The sequence below is a fragment of the Bos javanicus genome, chromosome 13, assembly GCF_032452875.1.
Source record: "Bos javanicus breed banteng chromosome 13, ARS-OSU_banteng_1.0, whole genome shotgun sequence".
Taxonomy (NCBI): Eukaryota; Metazoa; Chordata; class Mammalia; order Artiodactyla; family Bovidae; genus Bos; species Bos javanicus.
The window spans coordinates 17,309,613-17,336,274 of record NC_083880.1 but is presented as its reverse complement, the minus strand read 5'-3'; the positions used below and the strand labels follow the sequence as shown (position 1 = coordinate 17,336,274).

At 50.7% G+C, this 26,662-nt stretch overlaps 2 protein-coding genes across 2 annotated transcripts in view; both read right to left on the bottom strand.

Moving 5' to 3' along the window:
• LOC133258883 (ankyrin repeat domain-containing protein 26-like) overlaps window positions 1-1,453 on the bottom strand; it is a 78,916-nt gene extending 77,463 nt beyond the window's left edge. Inside the window, 1 exon segment of the mRNA XM_061435567.1 lies at window positions 1,073-1,453. Coding sequence (XP_061291551.1) covers window positions 1,073-1,305 — 233 coding nt within the window. The 5' untranslated portion in view covers window positions 1,306-1,453.
• Window positions 1,454-5,134: 3,681 nt separating this feature from the next.
• The window catches only part of LOC133258882 (ninein-like protein), a 44,202-nt gene continuing 22,674 nt past the window's right edge, over window positions 5,135-26,662 (bottom strand). The window contains 10 exon segments of the mRNA XM_061435566.1: window positions 5,135-6,843; window positions 8,654-8,767; window positions 10,084-10,389; window positions 11,619-11,852; window positions 12,018-12,141; window positions 13,080-13,402; window positions 14,081-14,239; window positions 19,591-19,660; window positions 20,677-20,781; window positions 25,791-26,050. Coding sequence (XP_061291550.1) covers window positions 6,652-6,843; window positions 8,654-8,767; window positions 10,084-10,389; window positions 11,619-11,852; window positions 12,018-12,141; window positions 13,080-13,402; window positions 14,081-14,239; window positions 19,591-19,660; window positions 20,677-20,781; window positions 25,791-26,050 — 1,887 coding nt within the window. The 3' untranslated portion in view covers window positions 5,135-6,651.

The window sequence follows — 26,662 nt, the reverse complement described above, 5'->3', positions numbered from 1 at the left end:
AACTAAAAACATTCAGGTGAATGAACAGTGGAACTAGAAAAAATGGTCTTTGTCAGCACACAAAATGTATAGATAGGAATTTCAGTTTTCTTCTGGTACTTTTCTCACCCTGTGTATTTAAAATTTTTGATCTATACTCCCTCTGAACTTTTTGGTAAGATAAAAAATCTAGTTACTTTTCTCTAAATAGTTACCAGGCTATTTCTCCACCATCTACACGTAATTTATCTTTCTAATAGAAATGTCATCAAGCAAATTTTTATATCTAAAAGGGCAAATCTTTGTCTACTATACAAAACTTTCAATTTCATCACAATTAAAGACAGCATGTGTAACCCAAAATCTTTAAAACCATGATGTTTATTTGGTTTAAATATGGAAAAACCATAGATCCTAAGAAAATGTCCTCTTAGTCAAGGACACAGCCAGCTTCCTACTTCCAAGCTGTCTTCTAAGGTCCTTCAGCAAGGAACCTATACACCTAAGTGTATACTGATATAAAATGGATATTGCATTGTATCTGAAGAACTTTTAACCCAGAAGTTGACCTGTCATGGGGATTATTTTTCTTACTATGCAGTTTTCTGTAATACATAACATTATGGTATAAAAATGTGTACATTAAATGCCAACATCATCAAAAATCTGTCCACTGCCAATATCCACAATGGACGATCCATGGGAAGAAGCGTTTTCATAGATCACATGAGAAAAACAGTGTGAGAGCCAGGGAGTTCCAGATTTCTTGAGAGCTATAGAACTTGAGAGTTCTTACTCATGAGTACATCATGCTAACACGTGCATAACAACAAAGGAAGAGGAGGAGGAAGAAGGACAAAAAAAGATGCTTTTCATGTTTCATTTCAGTTCTGTGATTACTGACATTCAGTTAAATCACTTTAAAACGACCACTAAAGTGCTCTGTAAGGGGAATTATAAGAGGGTCCGAAACCAGCTAAGGCTTTTGCAGCCTATCAAGTCTGTGGGGCGCTGGATCCCACAAAGGTGTCTGCGAGCCTTGGAGGGGAAACTCACAGGAGGGAGCCCTGCCAGGCCCTTCCTCCCCACTTACCTGTTCTTCTTGTCCCTGTCGTTCAGGCCATTCTTTCCGAGCAACAGAACCTGCTGCACTTTGGCTACATTGCCTTCACTGGCAGCTTTGTGGATCTTTTTGAGGTCCCTGTCTCGGATGTGGTACCCGGGCTGGAAGCTGGTTCTACGATGACCTCTGTCTCTCCCCAGGCTGATGGAGGAGTCTAAGGGCGACTCGCCCTTCTCACTCCTGTAGCCAAAAATCTTCTTCATCGCAGAGCCTATGGGCTCCAAACACACCTCACCTCCCCCTCGGCTCTTCACAGTCCCCTAAACCCAACACAAGCACTACAGGGAAGCCAGAGCCGTCCCGCCACAACCTCCCAGCTGGGAAGCTCAACGGTTTGGAATCTTTCATCCCAGAATGATCGTTGCTAAGCGACAGCTCTAAACACATTGCCCATGTGCCAGAATGCCCAGTGTGCATGTGCAAGAACTGGAAGTGCATTTTTCAAAAGAAGCAAACAATATCAATAAACCCTTACCTAAGGGAAGAAGGAGAGGAAACTGAAATAACCACAGAAAGGAAGGTGACATTACAACGGATACCTCAGAAGTAAAGAAGCATAATCATAAGGGGACGTTATTATTGATGAACAGTTACAAATTGGAAAACCTAGAAGAAATAGATAAATTCTGAGAAACATACACCCTGTCAAGACTAAAACAAGAAAAAATAGAAAAACTCAACACTCCAGTAACAAATAAAGAGATTCAAATATTAATTAAAAAAAAAATCCCAAAAGTTAAAAGCTTAGGACCAAATGGCTTCAAAGCTCAATTCTACCAACATTCAAGTAAGAATTAAAAGTAAGACTATGCATAAAAAACACTTGAAAAAATTTAAAACCCATTCATGATAAAAAAAAAAAAAAACTTCAATAAAATAGAAATTTCCTCAAGGCCATTTATGAAAAGCATGAAAATTGAAAGTGATAGTCACTCAGTCGAGTCTGACTCTTTGTTATGCCATGGACTATACAGTCCATGGAATTCTCTAGGCGTGAATATTGGAGTGGGTAGCCTTTCCCTTCTCCAGGGGATCTTCCCAACCCAGAGATAGAACCTAGGTCTCTCGCAACACAGGCAGATTCTTTACCAGCTGAGCACCAAGGAACCCCAAGAATACTGGAGTGGGTAGCCACTCTCTTCTCCAGTGGATCTTCCTGACCCAGGAATCGAACCAGGGTCTCCTGCATTGCAGGTGGATTCTTTACCAACTGAGCTAACAGGGAAGCTAGTCTACTTGGGAAAACAGCGTCTGATAGTAGGAAAAGCAGGGACCAAGAGGCTTTGACCAGGATGGCTCCCATCGTTAAAAAGAAAAAAGCCCTCTGTCCTGTGGCTGATTCATGCTGATGTTTGGCAGAAACCAACACAATACTGTAAAGCAATTGTCCTTCAGTTAAAAAAAAAAAACAAACACAAAACACCTCTCCCTCAACTATGCTGCCCCCTTTACCTGCAGCCTCAAAGGTGCTCAACCCACAACCAAACACCCTGAAGGAGCTGCCCAGCCTCACTCCTCCTCGCCACAGCCTAGATTCTGCTCCCTCACTCTGGAATTGTTCTCTTTGCCACCGGAGCTGAAATCAAACGGCTTGCCTACAGGTGAAGGGAGAGAGCTCTCAGCACTTCAGGTCACAGGTGCTAGATGGTAAGGGTCAGAGAAAGCTGCCAGTAACGTTACCGGGGTATAAACATCACATGGTGAGGCCACAAGCTGGATCCTCACTGGAGGGAAAAAGAGCTCAAGACCCTCAGTCCCTGATCTGTCCCCACAGATGGGGAGGGGGGCAGGTTGGCATGCATACAGTCACAGGCTGTTGTCACTTCCCGGCGGGGAGGGGACTCCTGCCCTGTGTCTGTGCGGCTGACCCACTGTGCTCTGATTAAACGTATCCCAGGTGTGGAGAATGTTCAACCTACCTCAGTCTGGCTCCCAGGAAAGAGCAATGAGCTTTTTTCTCTTCCCAGGTGGTGGCTGAGGCTGGGAAGAAGCAGGAAACACACATTTGCTCAAGAACACATTCTGATCTAAACTCACAGTGTAGCGTCAGCCTCTCATTTCTGATACTGCAGGACAGGCAACAGCCAACCTGAAAGGTGGTGAAATTGGCCCAAGTCTGAACCTCGGTGTGTGTGGGGTGGAGAGAGAGGATTCTTTATCAGGGACACGGATGGGCCCTGGGGCTGTTTTCAGCCAGTGAATGAGGCTGAGGGATGGAAGAACTATTTCTCCAGGATCGAGGCAAGTGCAGCCAGCAGCTCCAAGCAGTCCTTGGGCTGCTCTGTCCACATCTGCTCCCTGGTTAGTTTCTGAAGCTGTCAGAGCACAAGAAAGCTGTCTAAAGGAAAGTGGGATGCTGGCGTTCAGATGCTTAAAGAAACCACATCTGTAGCAGGGCAGAACCCAAGGGCCATGTCTGGGCCCTCAGCTTTGAGAAGAGAGATCATAGTCGTATGTGGATAAGACAAAGCTCGGGATGCTGGAATCCTTTTGAATTATTACTCTGGCTCTGCCCATAAATGAGCCTCAGATATTTCAACCAATTTATTTTCTCCATTTCTCTATGGATCCATGTATCTATCTCCTTCCTCCTGTGACCTCAGCCTGCAAATTAGACTGTTTGCCTGGGGAGGGAGAGGGATAGCTCTCACCCAGTACTGATTTGGCACTAATATAAACTAACCCCCACAGTGATAAAGAAAAACCAAGGGGTGCAGCAGAAGGAGTCAGATTTTGGTGGCAGGCAGGCCGTGCATGTGCAAATCCCAGCTCAAATATTAAGTTTAAACCCTCAGCCTCAATTGTCTCATCCAACTTTATGAAGTTGTGGGTGTTGGAGGCTATCACGTAGAGTGAAGGGGCATTTTGTTAAGCGTACACGCGGCAGCGGTCACTACTCTTGTTCATTTGTGCGTGATCACTGTTTCTGCAGAAGCAGGGAAGTGCTGTCACTAGGTGGGGTGCTAGTCTAGTAAGGGTGGCCATTAGGTATAATCAAGGCAAGGCTGGGGAAGAAGGAGGGGTCCAGCTGCTCTGGAGAGAGGGCAGGAGGCAGTGGGCCTGGACAGGTGGGCACCAGGCCCCAGACCCCAGGGTGGTGGGTAGAGGAAGGCTAATGATGAAGGTCCTCGACTGAAGAGGAGCACAACTCAGGCCTAAACACGTCTGCCTGGACAAGACAAAGTACCGGTGGACCAGGGCCAAGGAATGCGCTGCTGGGGAGGGGACAGAGGGGACCCATCTCCCTGGTTCCTCCAGCAGAGGGTAAGTAGCTGCTCCCCTCGGAAAGGTTAAGTAACCTCACCAAAGTCACTCAGACAGTAAGTGATGGACCCAAGGTTGAAAACTCAATTGTCTTTCCTACTGTGTAGCATGGTGCACTCTGCTCAATGGGATGTGGCAACCTTGGATGGGAAGGGAGTTTGGAATGAACACTGGAGTATGTGTATCTTTTTGAATTATAGTTTTCTCCAGATATATGCCCCAGAGTGGGATTTCTGAATCATACAGTAGTTCTAGTATATTTTCAGCTTTTTAAGGAATTTCCATACTGTTCTCCATAGTGGCTGTACCAATTTACAGTATTACCAATAATGTAGGAGGGTTTCCTTTTCTCTACACCCTCCCCAGCCTTTATTATTAGTAGACATTTGGATGATGGCCACTCTGACCAGTGTGATGTGATACCTCATCGCAGTTCTGTCATGCATTTCTCTGATAATTAGTGATGCTGACCATCATTTCACGTGCCATCATTTCATGGCAATCTGTCTGTCTTCTTTGGAGAACTGTCTACTAACGTCTTCTGCCCATTTCTATTTTTTATTTTTATTTATTTGTGTTGCCCATTTCTAAATCGGGTTTTTGGTTTTTTATTTTTATTTTTTTGACATAGAGCTACATTTGTATATTTTGGAGATTAATCCCTTGTCAGTTGCTGCCTTTGCGAATATTTTTTCCCTGTTAGTTTTTTATTTTGTTTTTGTTTCCTTTGGTGTGCAGAAGCTTTTAAGTATAATTAAGTCCCATTTGTTTATTTTTATTTTCAGTACTCAAAGACATGGATCAAAAAGGATAGTTCTGCAGTTTATGTCAGAGTGCTTTTTTTTTTTTTTTTTTGGCTGTGCCATGCGACTTGTGGGATCCTAGTTCCCTGACCGGGGATCAAACTCAGGCCCACAGCAGTGAAAGTGCCAAGTCTTAACCCTTGGACTGCCAGAGAATTCCCTCAAAGTGTGTTCGGCCTATGTTTTCCTCTAAAAGTTTCCATTTAGGTCTTTGATCCATTTTGAGTATATTTTTGTGTATGGTATCAGAGGATGTCCTACTTTCATTCTTTTACTGTAGCTGTCCAGATTTCCCAGCACCACTTATTGAAGAGGGTTTTCTCCACTGTCCATCCTTGCCTCCTTTGTCATAGGTTAAGCGACCAGAGTTGCATGGAGAGAAGAGCCCACTTTATGTTGTTGAGTCCTCCTACCCCAGATCTGATCTTTCCATCTATTCCAGCGCTTTAAGGCTTTTCTCATTCAAGCAGGGACAGTAAATGTGCAGACAGACGGAGGGGAGGGGGCGTGCAGCAGCTTCAGGAGAGCGGAGGCCACCAGGACGGGGAGAGAGGTTGGCTGCAGTAGAACCGGGACTGGGCTTCTGTCCAGGATGCTGTAACAACGTCCTTAACACACCTGCATGTTCATGTAGTGCATATGAGTGCTTCCTATAGAACTATTTTTCTCTATCTCTGAAATATTTTAGTTTAAAAAATATCTAGAAGTTAATCGGTTTTAATAGAAAAGGATTTAATTGCAAATACAGTGACTTCATATTACAGTAGTTTATTTTGGTAAACCAAATGACCATACTTTATGTATATCTTGGATATAAAACTATACTTTTTCCCTTTTTTTTTTTAAACATATCATACACTTTCCAGTGTGATGACATTTCAATGAGGAAAAGATTGCATTCAAATGGATACCATCCTCCCTGAGTCCACAGCCCTAAAATACCAGCACTGTCTAGACTCCCTCGTGGTGGAACAGGCCCTGACAAAAAGGCTTCCTTTCTCTATCCCTTATCGCCAGTTGAAAGTCACAGAAAGTACATTTCTGGAGTGTCTCTATCGATCCACCAACGAGAATGCCAGTGACTAAACCCATAGCACTAACAGTGCAATGGTAAAACTATAGAGCCCTGACTTTGCGTTTGAATCTCTGTAGCCAAGGTCAGAAGTGCAACATTAAAATTGCTTTATTTTACCATTTACCTTGCTGGGAACCCCATAATCTGTTTTGCTTGTCAGTAGCAAAATTAGGAATGTAACTCTAGAAGTTACCCAAGGACCACTAAAAAAAAAAAAAAGTAGTCTTTTCCAACCTGTTTCCCCAGCATCTGGCACACAGACCTTCATTAAATGCTTGTGAGATAAACAGAATCACAGTCCTCATCTATCCAGGGGTGTACAGCCAGTGAGCCACAATAAGTTACAGCGTCACAGTGGTTTACTTTAAAGATGTTCTTTCAAAACGAACTCCAGGAAGAAAAGCAGTCTACACAGCGAGGGATGCTGTAGCAATCTTGCTGAGCAGTTTGTTGAGAGCTCTAACTTTTTCTTCCAAGAATCGGGACTTTTTCTCGGCACCTCGTTGCTTCTCTTCAGTGACTTGAAGCGCTTTTGTCAGGTGAGCATTTTCCACATAGAGCTCCTTGAGCAGCAGATCAGATCGGGTGTTCTTTTCAAACTGGAGAGGGGAGAAAGCCACAGTGTACTGCACGTCTAACGCAGCCACGCCACGCCACCAGCTCTCCCTTCCTATTCCTCCATGCATGTTCAGACTAGTTTGGGGAACCTTACAAATCAGAGACATGTTAGATGTAATGACAGGTTTTGTTATCCTGGCATGAGAGAGGAAACTGACGAACTATGTGGTAGAGAAAATTTAAGCCAACTTTGTACAAATTGACTTATCACGAAATGAAGATAAGAAGACCCAAATCTGGAGGCCTCCAAAAATCAATGAGGAAACTGTCAAGAGTACCCAAAATGATCGCCTTATCTCAGTGCGCTCTGCAGGCCCACCATGCCAGCCGGGACGCACCGAGGCACCTTGGGTGCCACCCACACGACACCAACAGGGGCTTCAGTGATGGGGACACAGGACACACTACTCAAGATGCAAAGACGCAGGGGTCCCGGCTTTGGGCTTTGAAAGTCCGCGCTGAGGCCACTCACTCAAGTAGCTACCGAGCAGCTCTGCGGGCCAGTGCTGCCCGGCCACGGCCCTGCTCCCACAGGCACGTGTTCTAACAGGAGCCAGCAGAGCGCGCAGTGTCAGGTGGCGTGTTAACAGAGAACCCAGGCGGGGGACACACGGCTGAGCCTGAGGTGCACAGAGACCTGAAAGAAGCGTGGAGGACGCGCGGGCGGCTGCCTGACGCAAACCTCCCGGGCAGAGGCCGGCGCATGCGCGGTGGCAGGAACAGCCAGGAGGCCCGTGAGGAAGGCAGGGCCGCCACGCCGGCTGGGCGAGGGGCCGAGGGGAGGGGGCCAGGTCCTGCAGAATCTCGAGGCCACCGGAGAAGCCGCTGTCTACTCTGAGGCAGGCCGCAGCTCCAACGTATCTAAGGAAGACTGCTGCTGCTGACGGGCTGGCAGAGGAGACGAGGAGCCCAGCTGTCAGGACCCAAAAGACGGGGCTTGGGGCGCGCGATGGGAGCTCTGCTCCGCACTGAGGGCCGCGCTGAAGAGCCAGACGGGCCCCTGGGTGGCCGGGCGGCTGGGAGCAGACAGCTCTGAAGGGGCGCCTGTCAAGGCAGCAGAGAACTCGATGGGAGGACCGGGCTCCAGAAGGCGATGCTGAGGAGACCGGAGAGGGGGCGGCAGAAGCGGGGCTGGGTGAGCTGAGCACACGGCCATTTCTCTGGGACCTTCTGGTCTTACGGGGACACAAGCCCAAATCACAACTGAGAGGAGGGGAGAAGGGCTGGGGGTCAGAGGCAGAGCGGAAGGGCCCCCCAGACAGGGGTGTGGGGGAAAGGTGGCAGTTGGGACAGTCAACCCCTACCCGCCCCCTCCCCCAGCATGTAGGAGCCTCAAGATTTACTTGGGGTTGAGGTTTTACCAAGAGTAACTGGTGGGTAGGGGGTCACCAGGAGTCTGATGATTGGGAAGGAAAGTGAGGACCCGGGGACCGAAAAGGTTGGAGGGCGGTGGTGCCGGCAGGGCAGGGGCTACACAGGTTGGAGTGGGGGTCTGCAGCGGGCAGCCTGCGCGGAGTGACTCGAACTGGGGACCCGCGGTTCAGGGCGCTCCAGGTAAACCACATTTGGTCACTGTGGAAGAGAAGCATTTCCACAGATGTGCTCACATTTCACTTCCTGGAGCACCAAGCAGACCTCATAAGACAGCAAGGCCTCTCTCTCCCCTCTCCCTGCCCTCCTCTCCCCGCCCTCCTCTCCCCTTCTCAGCATTTCCGCAGGACACAGGGTTCTCTGGGGTCCTGTCTCCCTCATCAGCTACCCGGACGCCCAAAGGAGGCGTCCGTCACTCACCTGTTCCTTCAGCTCACCCACTTTCTCTTGGAGGAGCACTTCCATGTTCTTCAAAATCGTTTCCACCTCCTCCACCCACTCTTCTGTTGCTTTCAGCTGTTTTTCATGTGCTTCCTGAATAAGAGGAGGTTAGAGATCAACACCAGAGAAGGCAGTGGCACCCCACTCCAGTACTCTTGCCTGGAGACTCCCAGGGACGGGGGAGCCTGGTGGGCTGTCATTTATGGGGTCACACAGAGTCAGACACGACTCAAGCAACTTAGCAGCAGCAGCAACAGAGATCAACACAGTACATTTTAAAAAGAATCATCTCAGGCTTATTTACTTTAGAATAGAAATCAGCTGAAGTGTACAAAATCTGAGTATCTGGCTAACCTTTCATCTATAGGGAGGGATGGTTAGAAATGTCTCACAAGCCACAAAGCTGCACTTCTCACTGTAGTGTGAGCAGATAAGAGACTCTTTGTCCTAGGATTTTAATCCTAAATGACTCAAAGTTGAGTTTCCCTAAACATGGTAGTCTTTCTAGGGGACCTCTGACTAAATTTCCTTTGTCAATAATCTGTCCTAGCTTAAATGTCTCTCCAGCACAACGTGTTTGCATAATGCTATAAGGCTGTTCTTCGTTAGAATTTGTATTTTACAAATGTCAGATTTTACCCACCTTTCTAATCTTGCACAAATTCCTTCCTCAGGAAGGCACCTAGCCCTCTGCTTCTCCTCACCCTCCCACTAACCTATGAACTTTGAGGACCCAAATGTGCTTCCCCAGGCTCACACTTTGAGGTGCTCACTCACTGATGCCTGAGAGACTGCTCTGAGGTGGGAACCACTGCCACCAGAGGTTGAAAGAAATGGAAGCACAGAGAGCTGAATCACTCACTCAGTTAAACCACTCGGCTCAGGTGGTGGAGCCAGGATCCAGTCCCCCACAGTGCACGCGCTGAGCCACTGTTCTGCTGCTCTTTTAAGGCAGCAACTCTGTTTCTGCATGTGAGCCTGGCACACAGCAGGGCTCCCCAAGTCCGTGCTGTCACTGTGCTGATCTCTTGTCCAACCAGCACCCCACACCCCTTGCTGCTTTTAAACATGCCAAGCATAGCCCACCCCAGGACCTTTGCACCTGCCTGCACTCCTGAAGAGCTATCCCTGCCTATCCCTCTCTTGTGGCCCTTCTGTCACCACCTTTCAGACCTGGAAGCAGGTCACGTGTGTAGCTGGCTACAGACACACGCAGCCCAGAAAACAGGCTGGGGACTCAGGGTTGGCCACTCAATGCCCACCAGCTCCCAGCAGAAGCCGGGTCCCATGGCTTCCATAAACATCCCACATGGTGGGAGGGCTGTCGGGCCATCCTCCCCCTGGCACCAGAAAGCCTACTCGCCCTCCCCGTCACCCCCAGCTGGCCCCCGAGCCCGGTCCCTACTCACCTGGGCCTCCGCCTGGAGCCACCATGCCCCCCACCACTCCCCTTCCAGCAGCCGCTGCAGCTCGGCCACGTGGACTGCGGGCACGAGCTGTGCCATCTCCTCCCGCAGCTGCCGCACCTGCTGGGCGTGCTGCAACCAGGCCAGCCGCAGCCTCTGGGTGGCTCCATACAGCTGCCAGGGAAAAGGCACAGCGGTTATGGGGTGACTGCCCAGAGCTACAGGGTCACCACCAGACACAGAAAACTGCATCTCTACCTGGTAGGCCACCCCACAAGGGAAGGGCGTGTCCAGCAGAGCCCACGATTTCTAAAGAGTCCGTTTATCTGATACCCACACTCCATTTCCTGGTAGTTCAGACTGTAAAGAATCCACCTGCAATGCAGGAAACACAGGATACATGGATTTGGTCCCTGTGTTGGGAAGATCCCCTGGAGAAGGGCATGGCAACCCACTCGAATATTCTTGCCTAGAGAATCCCATGGACAAAGGAGCTTGGCAAGCTAAAGTCCATGGGGTTGCAAAGAATCGGATGGGACTGAGTGACTAACACAGAGTCCATTCAGGGGCGCTTCTGCACCCTGAGAGCCTGGAAGGCCTGCCTGTAGCCCTCCCTGTGACCTCGTACCGGATCCTGGGAGGATCAAGTTATTCTGTCCTGTTTACCCCCTGGGTTCTTTGCTGGGTTTAATACCTTCAATAATGGGACTCCCACCAGCAGCATAGAGCAGCCTCCCTCTAAATGTAGAGCCCATGCTCCTGAGACGGGCTGTGGCCAGGGCCCCGGAGGTGGTTGCACAGCATCTGGAGAGGTGTGGATGTGGACGGACTCAGCCATCTGCTTCCTGGGCACAGAACCCACGGGATCGCTGGCACCAGGCTGCCCAGAGCCTGGCCACTTTCCCTGAATGGAGCACCTGGGAGGCCATCTAAACACCATTTATACCATGGGCTCCAGTGGCCTCGTCTGGAGCACACAGACCTGCCCTCTGAGACCCCGTGGACGGGAGAGGCGGCGGCTCCACCAGGGGCCCTGCTGAGGGCAGGCAGGGGAGGAGGGCACTGGCCATCCTGGCCGGGCAGGGGTGAAACTGTGAGCCACAGCCCTACTCCCTCACTGGCCTGTGTCACCGTGTCTGAGGGGCCACCCTGGGCAGTTTCCCCAGACAGACCCCCAGAAGCACACCACACACACAGGTCCAGCGGAGCAGCTGCCACGCTCCTGGGATGAAGAGAGGGGAGGAAAGTTCTCACACACCCTCCACCAGACGTAGCCGCCTCCCTGCGACTTTAGAGCTTCGGATGATCACTATGCAGTCACTCCTGCCCAGGTCTGAGTCCCGCACACCTGCCTGGGTGCCTTGCTGCCTCCTGCAGCCGATCCTGTGCTGAGCCCTGAAGCCTGACGACACGCCTCGCCGTCCACTCTCCTTGGCCAGGCAGTACTTCAGCACGGCCCAGCTGAGTTCCCCTTAGGCCCTCCTTGTAAAACAAGGTGTGGGTGGAGAGTGGGCCTGCTCCGGAGAGCCCTGCTCGACCGCCACGTGAGAAGGCAGGATGTCCCCAGAAGAGAAGCGGGGCCCCTGCAGCCGGGAAGCCAGGGCCTCCATGTTCTGGGTGCTGGGGTGGGGCAGTGAGCCCCTCAGACGATGGCGGACCTCTCCACCCTGAATCCAGGCTGGCCCGGCCAAATGTGGGGCAGCGATGCTAAGGAAACCCCCAGCACAGTGCTCAGCAGCCTGGATGCTTGTCTGCCCTTCCTGAGTGCTTGGCTGCCACGCAACAAGGACCCGATGCCACAGAGGGCAGTGCAGGTGCCCCCGCCCACAGCACCCTGGGATGCCGGCTGTGTAAGTGCCCTCTTTGACGCCTGTCTCCCCTGCTGGCCCTGTGACCTCAGGACCACTCCCTCCTCACGGCTCTGGATGCACCCTCACCTCTGCACCCCCGATGGTCCCTAGATGCCCTGTTTTCTCTCTGCACACTTTCATCCAGGTGTGTTTCGGGGGGTCCTCATCTAACTCACCAAAGGTGACACCAGCTGCCTCACAGCAGCTGCTCCTGCCCGTGACAGCGGCTGAGTGCTGGGCATCCCCCCGCCCCCAGCAGGCAGGGAAGCCTCCGGCAGCCCAGTCCTGCTGCCCATGGGTGGATCTGTCTTCTCCACCTCAAAGGCTCAAACCAGTCCAGCAATTTCTCAAGGTTCCTTTTGCACTACAAACAGGGAAGGGGGCCCCCAGTACACAGAGACACCTTGGAGAAAGTGCCTGCTGACAGTGGGGGGCTGGGCCCACAGGGGTCTGCCAGCCCCTCCTAAGACCCTGGACAGGGAGGGGTCCCACATGCAGACAGACCCTTCTGCAACCTGGGCCATCTGAGAAGTGACCTCTCACACCAGGTGTCCACAGCTAAGTCCAGGGGTCAGACCAGGGGCCAGGTGGGGAACCTGGTGCCAGGCTGAGCAGAGACATGAGGCTTAGAGACCCTCTCTCACAGCCCCTTCCCCCTGCAGACCCTGGCTCTCCAAGCACACCCCATGTCTGAGTCCACCAGGGCCTGAGGCCCTCAGGGCACCTCACAACATCACCTCCCTCCTCTCCTCCTGCTCGAGCTCCTTGGAAGAACCAGCCCATCACCTCCCTCCTCTCCTCCTGCTCGAGCTCCTTGGAAGAACCAGCCCTGCGTCCCAGCACCTCACACTGGCAGGCACCCATCACCTGTCCTGGGCCCACTCTGCTCACATCTGTGTGTCCCAGCCTGTGAGCTCCCTGCTTCCCCACTGCTGCACCTCTGAGCCTGGCAGGTGCCAGACAAGTGCAGGGCATTGGCAGCACTGCCACACACATGCCACAGGCATGTGACACCTGGGCTCCGCCAGGGCGAGGAGCTGGTCCCCTCGGGGGCTTCTCCACCGGCGGCCTGGACCTCGGAGGCCACTTTCCATGTTCCCTGGCTCCTCCACCTGCAGAGGGCACACACAGAGGAGCTGCTATGCCCGCCTGCCCTTGTGAGGGAACAGGCACAGCCCTTCACACGGTTCGCTCACGTTCCACCTGACCCTGGATGGGGCCTGACTGAATCCTTGGCCTGGAGGGCGCTCCCCTAGCCGTGCGGCCTCAGCCAGCCCTGCGATGCCCTTGGCCGGACTAGTCCCGTGCAGGCTGTCAGAGGCGAGGCTGACTCCCCGCAGCCCGGGACCACCATGCACACTCACCTGGTCCCGACTCTCTTCAAGGGCCTCTCTCAGCTGTGACTGTGCCAGTCTCAGGCTCTGACGGTCCTGAGTCACACGGTCAAGTTCAAGTTTTTGGATTTGGTTACCCTGTTTTTAAATGTCAGTTTCACAAGTATAAGAAGAACATTAGCAACGTGATGCATGCTTCATGCAGAAACTTCAGAAAAGCAAGAATTACAAAATTTAAGTCATCTGTGATCATAGCATACCCGACATGCTGTATCTCCTGGCCCTTCCTCCACACACACACATGCTGCCACCACGACATCATAGGCCATGCTTTCTCTTTTATAATGTCCAGAGCATTAGACACTATTCAAAAATGTGGTTTTTAATGGCGGCACCATAATTTACTGACTTAGTCAATACGGTTGATGATTCAAAGCTGATTCCAAATCTGTTGTGCTATTATAAACACCAGAGCAATGAAAATATGTTCAGCTAAGTCCATACACAATGTTCAGTAAAGTTCCCACAGCAGAGTCATGAAGTCAGAGCACACCGACGTTCTTGACCACTCTTGATGTATGTTTTGCCTAATGACCTCTGGAGAGGTCACCCCAATTTAGGCTCCTATCATCAGGATTTAATTCCTTTCTGCTACTTTCTCTAGAGGTACCAGGCTTTGCAAAAGCTGCTAAAAGTTCACACATTTGTCAGGGCTTGCTTGTGAAGCCCCTTGCTTTACCTGCAGGCACGTCAGGGCTGCCCCTGGTCTGTTTTAGGCCAGGCTGCCTGCCCCTCCCTGCCCCGCCTGCCATTCACCTGCAGCTCTTCCCGGAGCTCGGCCTCCTCCAGTCTGTGTGTCAGCAGCTGGACGGTGATGGGACTCTTCTCGCTTTGGGTCTGGTGGGTAGAGGCCTCCTCTCCGAGCTGCAGGACCCTGTGGTTGAGCTGGGACAGTTCATCCCTACACTTCTGACTCTGGAACAAAAAGGGAGAAAACACAGGTAGGAAAGTTATTTTTTTAAGCCAGCAGCATCCCAGGGGTCCTCAACCAGGGACACTCTTCTCCCCAGGGGATGCTTGGCAATCTTTGGAGACCATTTTGGTCATCACAGCTGGGGGTGGGGTTGCTATTAGCAACTAGTGGGTGAGGCACTCGCTCAGTGTCCCCAGAGTGACGGGCTCTCAGGCCACCGGGTGGAGGATGAACTATGATCAATCCCCCAAGAAACAAACGCTGGGCACCAGGAGCACTCACATCCCATCAACATCCCATCACTGCTCTGGAGAACTGGCATGCTTTTCTCGTTTCTCCCACGGTTATTTCTGACATTATCTTATACAAGTTGAAGGAAAAAAAAAACCCAGAACCCTAGCTAAACCTGAGGCATATGATTCTCTTTAAAAATCTGATCACTGTCATTAAACACAGCACACTGATGAAATGACCCACTTTGCAGACAGTGGATGCTGGACGCTGGCGGTGCGGCCTAGGATAAATGGCAGCCAGCAGGCAACACAAGGAAGCTCGTTAGCGCCAACCGTGTGTCACATGCCTTCACACAAACCATGTTTTGCTCCTCTGCTTTTCCCTAGCAATTGCTCCGGAGGCTGAGGGTCTGAAGCCCTCTGTGCCTCGGAGCAGGGTTCATGCACAGCTAGGCCGATGCATCACTGTCGCCCCAGGGTGGGTGTTCCCACCGTATCAGCCAGACTTGGGGAGGCAGGCAGCGGTGGGAAGAGGCAGATGGGAACTGCGGGTGTCTCCAGGGAACAGCAGGAGTCTGGGAAACCAGAGGTGACAAACGCACTCCCAGAGTGAGTGGGAGCTCAGCAAGAACACAAGGTCGGCAGGTGAAAATCTACTACGCTTCTATGTCCTGACAGTGAACGTGCAGAGACCCACGAGAAAAACAAAACGCCATTTCCGCTCTGGCCTGGAAAGAGCTTGGAAGTCGTCATTCCCACCCTCCCAGCAAGAACAAAGAAAAAGCTGAGTAACTGAAAGTCCACAACTCTTCTCAGGCCCATCAGAGAACTGAAGTCACAGGGCAAACCAATGCTCTGAAAATCAGAAAGAAAGACAGGCGAAGAGCGTCACAGCTCACCAGGAGCCAGAGGCTGGAGGCCTGAACAAGGTGGCTGCTGTGGGTAGAACCGGGTCCACAAAGTCACCAGTCTGGGGACAAGGCTGCTGGCAGGTAATTCAGGTTAAATGTGCTCGCAAGGTGGGGTCCTAATCCAATGGGACAGTGACTTTATAAGAAGACACAGTGAGAGGGGGCTCCCCACAAGCCTGGAAGAGCCTCACGGGAACCAGGCCGGCCCCGCCTTGACCGTGGCCTTGAGAACCTTGGGACAATAAACCCTGTAGTTGAAGCCGCCTGCTTGTGGCGTCTGTATGAGCCTGAGTAGACTAGGACCGCGCCTGTTTTGAAGTACACAGAGCGTTCTGTTCTCTGCCCTTGAGGGAAACCTTCTTTACCAGGCCTGAACCAGCGAGGGGATAGCCAAGTGGAGCCCCCGCCAGCTGTTCTGACCCAGTGTCACTCACTCCTGGACGGGCTAAAATAAGAGTGACAACACCAAGTGTGGACAGGGATGTGGGGCAACTGGACCTGGCAGACGCCGCTGGCGGGAACGTAAACTCTTAGTAGCTGCTCTGGAAAACAGCTGGGCAATTTCATATAAAACCAGACATGTAGCTGCCGTACAGATGAGCAATGGTCTCCTGGGCATCTATCCCGTGAAATGAAGACCATCCACACAGAGACCTGCCTAGGAACGTTCATTGCAGCTTCTGTGATGGCCCAAAACTGGAATCAGCCCAGCCATCCTTTAAAAGGTGAGCATTAAGACAAGCTGGTTCCAAATTGGGAAAGGAGTATGTCAAGGCTGTATATTGTCACCCTGCTTGTTTAACTTACATGCGGAGTACATCATGCAAAATGCCAGGCTGGATGAAGCACAAGCTGGAATCAAGATTGCCGGGAGAAATATCAATAACCTCAGATACGCTGATGACACCACCCTTATGGCAGAAGGCAAAGAAGAATTGAAGAGCCTCCTGATGAAAGTGAAAGAGGAGAGTGAAACAGTTGGCTTAAAGCTCAACATTCAAAAAACTAAGATCATGGCATCCGGTCCCATCAGTTCATGGCAAATAGATGGGAAAACAATGGAAACAGTCACAGACTTTATTTTCTTGGGCCCCAAAATCACTGCAGATGGTAACTGTAGCCATGAAATTAAAAGGCACCTGCTCCTTGGAAGAAAAGCTATGACCAACCAAGATAGCATGTTAAAAAACTGGCAAAGGTCCATCTAGTCAAAGCTATGGTTTTTCTAGTAGTCATGTATGGATGTGAGAGTTGGAGCATAAAGAAAGTTAAGTGCCCAAGAATTGATGCTTTTGAACTGTGGTGTTGGAAAAGACTCTTGAGAGTCCCTTGGACTGCAATGTGCAGACACCAACCAGTCCATCCTAAAGGAAATCAGTCCTGAATATTCATTGGAAGGGCTGATGCTGAAGCTGAAACTCCAATACTTTGGCCACCTGATGTGAAGAACTGACTCATTGGAAAAGACCCTGATGCTGGGAAAGACTGAAGGCAGGAGCAGGAGGGGACGACAGAGGATGAGATGGTTGGAAGGCATCACCGACGCGATGGACATGAGCCTGAGCAAGCTCCGGGAGTCTGAGCAAGCAAGTGATGGACAGGGGAGCCTGGCGTGCTGCATTCCATAGGGTCGCAGAGTTGGACACGACTGAGAGACTGAACTGAACTGAAAACAAGCTGTGGGACGTTAACGCCTTGGAATGCCATCCAGTGGCAGGAAGAAACTACGTGGACACGCAGCAGGGAGCCGTGCTATGTGCGGAGAGGCAGTCCCAGAGAGCTCACTCGGGATGGTTCCTTGTGTGTCACTGGTGAAATGGTACAAGGTTGGCTGTCCTCTGTCACTTTCATCAGGAGGCTCTTCAGTTCCTCTTTGTTTTCTGCTGTAAGGGTGCTGTTGGGGCTGGGATAGGTGGGCAGAAAGACAGATGGCGGATGTCGCTGTGAATGAACAATATGAAGGACCTAGTGGCGCTGCAGCTGGGTTGTGGAGACATGAACCTGCACAGGGAATAAACCGTGTAGACCTGACACCACACGAGAGCATAAGCAAAGCTGCGGGAGCACGTGGACTTTCTGGGTGGTCCCGTGGTTAAGAACCTGCCTTCCGAGGCAGGACACTCGGGTTCCATCCCTGGTTGGGGAACTAAGATGCCACATGCCGTGGGGCAATGAAGCCCCTCCCCCAAGAAAAAGAACAACCCCCCCGCCCCGCCACCGCCGCAAAAAAAAACTGGGGAAGTAAGACCTACAGATGCATCAATGTCAACAGCTTGACTGTGATGCTCATTAAGGGCTGACTTGTGCCCCCCCACACCCCAATTCAATGTTGAAGCCCAAACCTCCAATCCTGTACAGAGGGACTGCAGTTGGAGACGGGGTCTTAAAGAGGTGATTAAGGTAAAATGAGGTCATATGAATGCAGTATGATGGTGCGCTAATAAGAGATGACGACACAGACGCATCTGAAGGAGGACCACAGGAGGACACAGGCAGGACAGTTGTGTACAAACCAGAGAGAGGCCTCAGAAGAAACCAGCCCCGCCCTGACCTGAACTTCTAACTCCGAGCACTGTGAGGAAATAAACTTGGTTGTGTAAGCCCTTCAGTCTGTGGTGCTTTGCTGTGGCAGCCCTAGCACACTAACACAGACACTATACTAAAGTTTCATAAAACGTGGCCACTGGGGAAACTGGACAAAGTGTACTCCTCTGTAATATATGTCTTACAACCACATGTGAGCCTGCAATTATCAGTAATAATTTCAATTTTTAAAAAAATTAAAAAAGAATGACACATCCAAGCTGTGTGAAGTGAAGTGAAAGAAGCTCAGTCGTGTCCAACTCTTTGTGACCCCATGGACTATACAGTCCATGGAATTCTCTAGGTCAGCATACCGGAGTAGGTAGCCTTTCCCTTCTCCAGGGGATCTTCCCTACCCAGGGACCAAACCCAGGTCTCCCACACTACAGGTGGATTCTTTAGCAGCTGAGTCACAAGGGAAGCCCTCCTAGCTGTGAGCTTGGGTACAAAAGCCAGTAAGAGAGACCAAGTGCAGAAAGCACTTATTCGTGGCGCAAAGGGAGACCAGTGTGGTGGTCAGCGCTAAACAGCGTGAGAAGGGCATTCACGTGCAGGCTAAAGGGGACTGACCAAACAGTAAGTCCATCCACTGAGGATGACAGAGACCAGGCTTTTCACTGCTAGAGGCGTAAGTTATAAATACAGAGAGAGAAAGCTAGAACCATCCCTGTGATATTGGAATTGCAGAGTTTAAATTTATGATTTTTGGTAGAGAGCTGTACAAATAAATATACCTGAAACCACGTGCATGACAGCATAATAAATATACCCTCCCGAGTTCCACGCACTAACTGCATTTGGACATAGTGATGATCCCAGAGCCGTGAGCACCCCCAGTACCCAAATCTTGGTCTCCACGTACCATTCTGAGCTAAAAGTCACCAAGGATTCCTTGGAGAAGTGGCTGCTTCCAGGGTTGGGGCAAGGGAAGTACCAGATGAACCTGGAATATCATGGGACACTAGAAAGTAAGGAAGTGCTCAAATAAGGACCAGGACCTGTCTGCAAGGCCCAGAACTCACCCGGAGGGGGCTCTTATTAGCCAAATCTGGGACAATTGAGCATGAAAATAAATACTGATGGTAAGATATTATAACCCATTAAATAAACAGGGAGAACCACTCTGTGAGAGTTTGATGAAGAACAGGACATTCACATCGTATCAAAGGATTTTCCTATAAAATGTTCCGTAATTACCAAGGGGAAAGTAACTTTGTGAAGAAGCCTGGCCCACAGCACCTGACCAAGAATCTAAGGACGTCACTAAAGCTTGTGTCCCCGGACAGGATAGAATGAGAAGGGGATATTTCCACATAATCGGAATCCAATTATAAGGAAGTTTTAGACACACCAAAACAACTGCTTATAACCTTCAAAAGCACCAGGTCCTAAAAACAAGGAAAGGCAGACTGAAGCCACACGAGGTCCCGGCTGTGGCTGACGAGGCCACAACCTGTCATATCCACACTGATTCCCCAGCTTGGAGTGGGAGGGGGCTGATGGGCCAGCAACTCTTGTAACTTCCATAAAAATGTTCTGTGTTTCCTTTCTGTAAGTTTGAGATTATTTCAAAACAATGGAAAAGGGAGGGGGGCATCCATTTCACACCAGGGGTCAATACTTAACCTGCGTGCAGAGCTCTTCCATCTCAGAGCAGGCCTTTTCCTTGTCTCTCTTTAAAACCTCAATTTCCTTCCTGTTGAAGAAGCAAAGTTAACAGTGTCACTGATGAGTCATTGCTCACCGTGGTCACCGTGGTGCTGGTTTGTGCACCTGTTCTCGATACCCTACAGCCACTGGTCTGTCACTGTCCTGCACTGTTACTGTGCTGGTCCAACTGGATCCCAGCCTGGGAGCCAGAGGAACCCTGCCAGCACTGTAAGAACAAACCCTCCACGACATTCCTCAGTTGCACAGCACATGTTAATCTCTCTCCAGCACGTGGGAGTGCTCTTCACACCCAGAAGCATAACGATCAACACAGCCTTACATTTGCTGACATCTGCTGTCAAAAGGGCCCCAGCACCAAACTTAGGGAAAATGGTTCCTGGAGGGAAGAAACCTTTCAGATTTCAGAATTGCTGTAACGTAACAGTGATCGCTGGGTGACCATCCACTCTGGATTCCACACTTTAATCGTCAGGCACTTTTATCAAATCAACACCACATTCTCAGCAGTTTAGAGCTGAGCTCATTTGAATTTTATTAAAAAAAAAAAAAGCCAAACCCTTCTTAGATGAGGCTCTGATAGTGAAAGCTGAAATCTACCAACAAGTATCCCTCTACAATACACACAGCTCCTGCCTCAGTGCTCAGGCCCCTGCCCTAGACCCCTGACTCTGACACACTGAAATCAACAGACCAGGAATGAACCGTGGACAACAGCAGGGCTGAAATCATCATCAGGACAAGAAGAAACAGATTCTCCTGGCCCAGGAAGGTTGTAAGAGGCCCTCCTGCCCCTACAGGGATGCAGGATGCCTCCTCTGACCCTTGAGCACGCTATGGAGTATTCTGTAGGACGCCTGAGCCCTCCCGTGCCCATCAAGGCTGGTCGGAGGGCAGCACAGTTCTCTGCTGACTGTTCCTGGAATGTGGGTTATCTGTGAACACGTCCCACTTTCTACAGTAATGCCCTCTGAGCTTCTTCTGTGATGAGCAAACTGTGTCCGGGATGGGTGGCTGGGGTGGGACCCATGAGCTGGCCCTTACCTCTGTGCAGCCTCCGTCCTTTCTGAAGCTTCAAACTCTTGTCGGATCCTCCCCAGCTCATTTTTCAAGAGAGTGTTTTCTTCAGAAAGCTTTTCCAACTCGATTCTGGATAACAAATTTTAAAAATAAAGAAGAGTGGGAATTCCAGGAGCTGGTCACCCGACAGAGTCTGGTCTTGCAATGACCCCCAGCCCCACTTTCCTTCCCTGGATGGGGACACAGGGCACCAGTCCCTCCCTGTATCCAGTGTTAACCTGCTCTGGCTTGCATCTCCCAAGAGATAAGCTACAGAAAAACAAAGCTTTCTTAGCTCCTAAAAGAGCCAGTGACTAGTGTGTTCGGCACCTTGGTTCTCTGTGTTTACAGCTGGCCCCTTCCTGCATCTCCTTACCTTCACTGAAATGTCAGCGTGCTCATAGCTGGCACCAATGCAAGATGCTGGGTGAGAGTCCTCACAGAGTTGTTGCAAGGAAATCCCCTCCAGGGACCCCCGAGCACAAAGCTCAGGAACACAAGGACTCAGGAAGCTGAATCCTATGGGGAGTGCCCCCTGTCCTACACCCTGAGGTCAGCACTGGAGGAAACTGGAAAGATGCCCGCGGCAGCGGACGGAGGGTGATCCGATGCAACGTGGAACCTTCAGGAGGGGAAAGCAAGTACTGACAGAGGCTGCCCAGGCCAAGTCTGCCTGGAGCCCTTGGCTTCCGATGCTCTTAGTCTCCCTGGAAGGTAACTCCAGTGATGTGCAACAGATGAGCAACTGACCAATAAAGATCATGGGGAGGCAGCTTGAAACCCACACCTGTCGCCCAGAGAATCTATCCTTGATATGTGCTGGTGTCACTGACACTTATTCCCCTAAACATTAGGTCTCTACCTGGCATTAGCTTCTGGTTTTTTCAATCTAAAAGTACTCAAGCACATGACCTCATATATTATTATAATATATATATTATATAATATATATTATTATATATAATATATAATTATATATAATATATAATAATTATGTATATTATATAATATATAATATATATAATTATAATATAATATAATATTATTCTTATAATATCAAGCATAAGTATCTCCTTCATAAGCGTAAGTATGATTTCATTTTTCTCATGAGGAACTAAAGAGAAAAATTAAGACACAGAAGTCAATGGAATTTTAAAAGAAGTGAAGGGTTTCAATGAGGAGAGTGATCTCAAATGAGGTCTGTGTTTTGAACTGTTATTCAGGCTCCTGGATGGAAAACAAAATTGATTCGAGGCAGGTGTGTGTGTGTATGTGGGTGGCAGCGGTGGGTGGGGTTCTGTTTCCAGTTTCCTGGACCTCGAGTAAGATGGTGGCTGCCTAATCCTAGTCCTCCACATTCACCAGATAACCAGAGCCTGTGCAAAGCTGATCATCCAAGGTGCGGCGTCCTCACAGAAGGTTATAGAAACCGCAAGGGACCTTAAACAAAAACCCGAATGCTGAAATCAGAGCTGTGAGCATTAAGCAACACAAAGATGGGGTTGCCCTGAGCGTTACCCTGAGGCCAACACCTATATCGGTGTGGAGAAACCACACCAGGGGTGCGTGTGCTGGGCTGGTTCCCTGGAAGAGGTTAAGTGGTCTCAGATTAAGAGGCTCCCAAATCTTCTTGGAAAAAGCAAAACACATCCTTTCTGCAGGGAGAACCCTCTACTACAGCTCCCAAGAGTCCCAGAGATAAACATCATGTGAACATGAGCTCACAATCAAAGGTCACCACAACGTATGTGGGAAAGGACCACTGATGAGAGTCAGAAGAAGCCAAAACAACAGAATTAGATCCCAGATATTGGAATTATCAGACACAAACTTGGGATAAATATTATTAAATGTTTACTTAAATAAAAGATGGAAATAAAAAGTGGACAAGCCAGCAACAAGAAGCTATCAGAAATGATAAGGCAGGACCAAATAGAATGTTTGAAAACGGAAAAAAAAAAATCAATGTCAAAATAAAAGCTCGCTGGTAGATTAGATATAGCTGAAGAAAGAATCACTGACCTGGAACACAGAGATATGAAAAAGTACCCAGAATGTACCATGTACAGAAAAGAATATGGAAGAAATGAAAGAGAGGTTAAGAAAAGGAGGAAGAGTGAAAAGATCTAATATCATACATCCAACTGAAAAGGCCACTGAGGGGAGAGGCAATATTTTACAAAGAATATCTGAAAGATTTTCATAGGACACAAATCTATATATTCAGCAGGCATAATATTTCTAGGCATGGTAAGTAAAAAGAAAACAGCACCTATGCCCTATGACTCAACAATTCCATTCTTAGGAACAAAAAATGGGGTTCCCCAGAGCCCCCCCAGGGGTTACCACTATCCCGACTTGCAATAGTGACCCTGAGGGACGTGTTCTGGGTGCTGGTGACACAGATGTGTCCAATTCATCAACAATTTTTCCGACTGTATACACGTGTGAATTTTTTTGTGTGTGCATATAACACTTTAATAAAAAGTTGAAATGAAAGAAATACACACCTAAACACACCAAAGAAAAACCACAAAAGATGGAGAAGCTAACAGCAACCAGAGGACACAACTCAGATCACCTCCTGTGGGGTCAGAATAATAGCCTCTAAAAGACGTCTGCATCCAGAACCTGCAAATGCACTATTTCATAGCAAAGGGGAATCAACGCAACAAACAGAATTAAAGCTGCTAATTCACTGCTCTTAGATGGAAAGAGTGTCCTAGACTGTCCACTAGGGCCCTCCACTGTGGAAGAGCAGGCAGAAGACTGGGAGTCAGGATGGAGCACGAGGAGGACCAACCAGTCACTGCTGGCGTCAGAGGAGGAAGGTGTGGATCAAGAATGGGAGGCCTGCAGGTTTCCTCCCGAGCTTCCAGAAAGTAAGGCAGCTGCCAACACTGAGATTCCCGCCCAGTCGTAGGCACTTCTGATTTCCAGGCTCAAGCACTGTGAAATCCTAAGTTATGATGCTTTAAGCCTCTGACTTCCTGGTAACTCATCACCACAGCAATGGAAAATGGATGCTCACACAGAGCAGCCTGCCCAGGTCAGAGGGCAGAGGGCAACCTTCAACTGCACATCAAGGTTTGTGCTCCTAGGAAGACCAGCCTTCAGAAATGGGAGAGAAGCTGAGACATTTTCAGATTAAAAAAAAACTGAGGGAATGTACTCCAAAGACAGTTTCATGAAAGACCACACATCAGAGTAAAGAAGATGGCCCCATAAGGAAGGCATCTAACCTGGCATCCAAGCGGAGGACCATTCAGTAAAACGCCCGATCTGGAGATTTGAAAAACGGCCATGTCCAAATGCCTTGAAACAATCTACCAAGACAGACCCAGGAGGAAACATAAGACCTGAACAGACCTGTAACAAGGGTCACAGATGCCTGAGAATGGAGCCTTCTCCACCCACCCACCTGGGGCCAAAAGCTGCAAACACCTGTCTCACTCCAGGCTGCACCCCTAGCTGTGACAGCAGGTGGCAGGTGCCCAGGAAACCCTGTCCAATGATCCAGACACCACTGAGACTGGTACTGTGACGTTAGCTGTGGGGCCAACAAGCCAAGGCGTGCCGCGAGTCAGGAGAAGCGGGGAGAGGCCCAGCACAGCCCCTGGGCCCGGGGGCTGGGTGGAGGACGAGGACAGCACCGGCTCCTGTGCCAGTCCAGAGGAAGTGCCCGAGACAGAGAGCAGAGAGGGCGTGTGGCCGCTGGGCTGCTCCTGCACGAAAGGCCCCGGAGTGTGCCAGGGGCCTGATGTGGACTCGCAGGTCCACTGGGCCAGAGACCAGCCTCCGATCGCAGCCGCAATTGCAACAGTGGGTCCACACGTTCACCTGAGGCTCTGCCACTTGTGAGGCCCAGCACCACCTCTGCTTCATGGAGCAGGGAATTCAGAGGTCAGCCCACCACGACCAAGGCTCCACATCATGGGGGACCCCCCCGTCTGAGGCAGAGGCCTAGAGCAAGGTCTAGAGGGTGATAAACAGTCCAGGCGCCTCGGGGGGAAGGGAGGGGGGTCTGGGAACAGAGCCTGGGGCTACTGGCTATGCCAGTATTTTCTTTCTCAAGCTGGGAGGTGCACTGACTTTTATTCCTTGGCTTATCATAAATCCCACGTGATCTGTTTTCCGGTGAAGCAACGTGCCATGGTCACCCTGCGGGCAGGAGCTGGCGCCTCAGCTGGACACACCTGCGTGTGCGGTGAGCCAGTGTCCTCTGCCCAGACAAGGGACACAACAGCTCACGGAGCCTCTGTCTCCGCAGGACACGGCAAGCTTGCGGGAATGCCGTGTGGGCGCTCACGGGGCCAAAAGACACTGGGTAGAGAGCCGCAACCACAACACACAGCTGGGCCTGCCTGCAGTCACCCGGGTCATCTCCTGGGTGGTGCTGGGAGGCTCCTGGCAAAGCCCTTCTAGAGGCCTGGGCCCCTGAGATGGAGTGGGTGCTGGCCTGGGCCCCAGGGGGGCCGGGGAGGAGGGCCAGGCTGCACACCTGATGCTCCATCACCGGCTCACGGACTGCCTCCCCACCTTTAGCCTCCCCTCAGGCCTCTCCAGCCCCTCAGCTTCCTGGTGGGGCCCGGAGGATGGGCATGTGGGCCCTTCTTCTCTAGCACAGAAGATCATGTTCCAATTTTCCAAATAAACCTTTTCTCTCCTTTGCTCACAAATCTCAGTTTCTTTCAAAAACTCCACTAACCCAAACTAAAGGCCTTTCCCATTATTTGGGGGCATTTATGCCTTTTATCCACCTCCCCAGGAGCCACGAGATGACAGATGAAGGAGACTGTGTTTTTAAAGTCAGACTCCTTGGGACGTCCCTGGCAGTCCAGCGGTGAAGACTCCACGAGTCCACCACAGGGGCACAAGTTCGATCCCTGGTGAGGGAACTAAGATCTCTCATGCCATGCGCACAGTATGGCCGAAAGAAAGGTCAGAACCTGTGTAAAATAACCTGTTCTTTCAGGGCTCACCATTCAGGTAACGCATACTTGTGACTCTGAGCAATCTGTTGCCCAAATTCAATTTCAAATCCGGGTTCTGGGCAACAAACCCTGGACCTGAGATCACACAAGGCCAGGGTGGCGGACCTGAGATACTGGAGCGCCTCCTGCAGCCGTGCTCTGTCCTGGCTCAGCCGCCACGCGTGGCCCCGCTCCAGCTCCACCCTCCTCTGCAGCTGCTCCCGCAGGCCTTGGACCACTTCCTGCGACTCCGCCTGCAGCATCACCAGCTTGGCCTTCTGACCCTGCAGCAAGCCAACCTCGAGCTGGAAGGCCTGCTCCAGCTGCCTCTTCTGCTCTGCAAAGGCCCTTTTCATCTCCTCCATTTCCCTCTCGTGGTCATTAACCTGAGGAGAGAGGCATGAGTGATGTCGACTGGGGGCCCCTAAACACAACTCACTTGACGAATCAAGGCTGCCGGGCGCAGAACCCAAACAGCGGGTGGCCCAGCTTCAACAGGGTGCCGGGGCCCGTGAAAGGCTCCCCACAGCTTGGTGGCCACCTGCTTCCATCACTTCCTGTAACCTCCACTGCAGCCTTGGGGGGAGGCCCACAGGTGCAGAAGGGAGGCTGGCAGCCGGGCAGGCAGCCGCAGGAGGAGGGCAGAGGGGAACAACACCTCCACGAGGCCTGGAAGGCAAGGCCACAGCAGGCACCCAGGGGCAGGACCACCCCGTGGCCATGGTGACACTTGACAAGCTGTGGGCACCATCCCTCCACAAAACCCACCACAATCGAGTAACAGAGCAAGAGACACATACACCCAAGAAGACAGGCTTGGCCAGGGTGCCTAGGAGCCCCTGCGTGCCAAGTCGCTTCAGTCGTGTCCGACTCTGTGTGACCCTGTGGACTGTGGCCCACCAGGCTCCTTCGTCCATGGGATTCTCCAGGAAGAAGACTGGAGTGGTTGCCACACTGTCCTCCAGGGGATCTTTCCGACCCAGGGATGGAACCTGCAT